At 42.6% G+C, this 2500-nt stretch overlaps 1 protein-coding gene across 1 annotated transcript in view; it reads left to right on the top strand.

Moving 5' to 3' along the window:
- LOC137657405 (tigger transposable element-derived protein 1-like) overlaps positions 1–2325 on the top strand; it is a 5022-nt gene extending 2697 nt beyond the window's left edge. The window contains exons 2-3 of the mRNA XM_068391740.1: positions 694–1165; positions 1401–2325. Coding sequence (XP_068247841.1) covers positions 694–1165; positions 1401–2325 — 1397 coding nt within the window. The remainder of the gene's footprint in view (positions 1–693; positions 1166–1400) is intronic.
- Positions 2326–2500: the final 175 nt, after the last annotated feature.

Below are 2500 nucleotides of genomic sequence, written 5' to 3'. Positions count from 1 at the left end.
TTACCCATATTAACTCACAACTTCCTTCTCTCACACCAATGCAGTATCATACGGAAACTACTGATTCACCACCCAGTTATGATCACTCCCATCTATCAGTTTCAATTGTCGACTATGCAATCGAGCATTCACCTCTCCTACACATATATTATACAGTAAATACAAAAATTTATATGTATTCATATACATTTACCCGTGTCTGAAAATATAGGAAAGATTGACTATCATCAATAAAAAAAAATTCAGTTATAACTTCTAATAGATATGGGTTATATATATATATATATATATATATATATATATATATATATATACAGTCAAACTTCGAGATACGAAAGAATCGGCTCACAAAATTTTCACTTTGTAAAAGGAGATACGAAGAATTTTACAACTCGGATTACAAGAAATGTTTTGGACAACAATAGGCGGTACGGAATGGGAGCCCGACCGTATCTGAGACGGATTTTAATAAACTTACTACCATCCTTTTGCATTCCCATTGGTTATATCCTTACTCGGATGCTAGTTACCACCTTGAGATCCTGCTCTCCTATTGGTCCGTATCTACTGCACTGTATCCCATCATGCATCTACGCATTGGCGTTCCTATGTCTTCTCGTTCCGGTAAGGGTGTCATACGCATTGACTTATTGACTTAGTGTTTGTGATTTCGCTTTCATAACAATTTTACAGTACGTACTGTTGTCGTGTGTGATACTTATATTACATCATTAGCCATGGGTCCCCAAAAAGTGACTGATGTCAAGGGAAAGAAGAGAATGATGCTTTCCATGAAGATGAAGATGGATATAATCAAGAAATACGAGGCTGGCATGTGGTTAAGTGTGCTCACAAAGGAGTATGGTCGAAATCTGTCTACGATAGGAACTATCCTGAAGCAAAAGGAAGCTATCAAAGCAGCAACACCTTCCAAGGGCGTGACTGTTTTCTCCAGTAAGAGGAGCCACGTCCACAATGAGATGGAGAGACTTCTGCTTGTCTGGATAAAGGAAAAAGGCATGGTGGGAGACACTAATACTGAAGCCATAATCTCCCATAAACCCAGCGCCATTTGCGGTGATCCCTTGCTTGCTCACGCCAAAGCCGACACAGGAGGAGGAACATTGAAGCAGGAACCCCCAGAGTTCAAAGCTTCTCATGGGTGGTTTGAAAATTTTTAGAGACGCTCAGGCATTCATTCGGTGGTGCGTCATGGGGAGGCTGCGAGCTAGGACACAAAAGCGGCCGTCTGGGAAGGCTACTGTCCCTAGCAAGTCTTCAATTGTGAGGAGACTGGGCTTTTTTGGAAGAAAAACATACATCATGGCAGAAGAAAAGAGGCTACCGGAACATAAGCCTATGAAGGACAGGCTTACCCTTGCACTCTGTGCAAATGCCAGGGGGAATTGCAAGGTGAAACCCCTGCTGGTGTATCACTCCGATACTCCTCGACCCTTCAAGACCAAGAAAGTCACTAAGGAAAATCTAAACGTGTTGTGGAGGGCTAATGGAAAAGCCTGGGTAACAAGACGATTGTTTATCGAGTGGATAAATATTTGTTTTGGCCGGACTGTGAAAAAGTATTTGGAAGAGAAGCACCTCCTTATGAAATGCCTGCTTGTGCTGGAAAATGCCCCTGCTCACCCTCTTTTCCTCCATGAAGATATTGTAGCACAATATTCCTTCATCAAGATTCTCTATCTTCCACCGAACACCACCCCTCTCCTCCAACCCATGGACCAGCAGGTGATTTCAATCTTCAAGAAGCTTTATACGAAATATCTCTTCAAGAGATGTTTCGATATCATTGACAGCACAAACCTCATCCTTCATCAGTTTTGGAAGGAGCATTTTGATATTGTCATATGTCTCAAAATGATCGATCGAGCTTGGCAGGAGGTTTCGAGGAGCACCTTGAACTCTGCTTGGAAGAAGCTGTGGCCTGATGCCGCCTCCGCACGAGATTTCAAGGGCTTCCACGCAGACCAAACTGAAGACGATTTCAAAAATGTTGAGGATCCTGAAACTGTTGCTCAATCTGAAGTTGCAGAGATCATTACATTCGGGAAGTCCATGGGTCTGAAAGTTGATGAGGCTGACATTGATGAGCTTATCGAGGAGCACCAGGAGGAACTTACGATGGATGACCTGAAGGAGTTGGAGAACATGCGAGTGAACGTCATTCAGGAAGAGTACAGCAGGGGGCAGGGGGAGGATGACCCACTGACAATGGCAGAAAGTAAAGAGGGTCTAGATAGCTACTTTAAAATGGTGGCTCTCGTAGAAAAGACACCCCAAAAAAATTCTCACAGGCTGTGCACTTGAGCACTGTAATGAAGTTTGCCTGAGTCATTTCAGGAAAATTTTAAAAGCAGGCAGAAACAAGCTTCTTTGGACAAATATTTCAGTAAGAGGCCTTTGGTAGAAGCAGACCAAGCGCCAGCTAAGAAAGGAAAGAAAGGTGCACTGATAAAGAAAATACGTAGTGTAATTAGATTTA

This window comes from Palaemon carinicauda, chromosome 18, assembly GCF_036898095.1.
Source record: "Palaemon carinicauda isolate YSFRI2023 chromosome 18, ASM3689809v2, whole genome shotgun sequence".
NCBI lineage: Eukaryota > Metazoa > Arthropoda > Malacostraca > Decapoda > Palaemonidae > Palaemon > Palaemon carinicauda.
The sequence above is the reverse complement of the archived record's forward strand: the minus strand, read 5'-3'. Positions and strand labels throughout refer to the sequence as shown.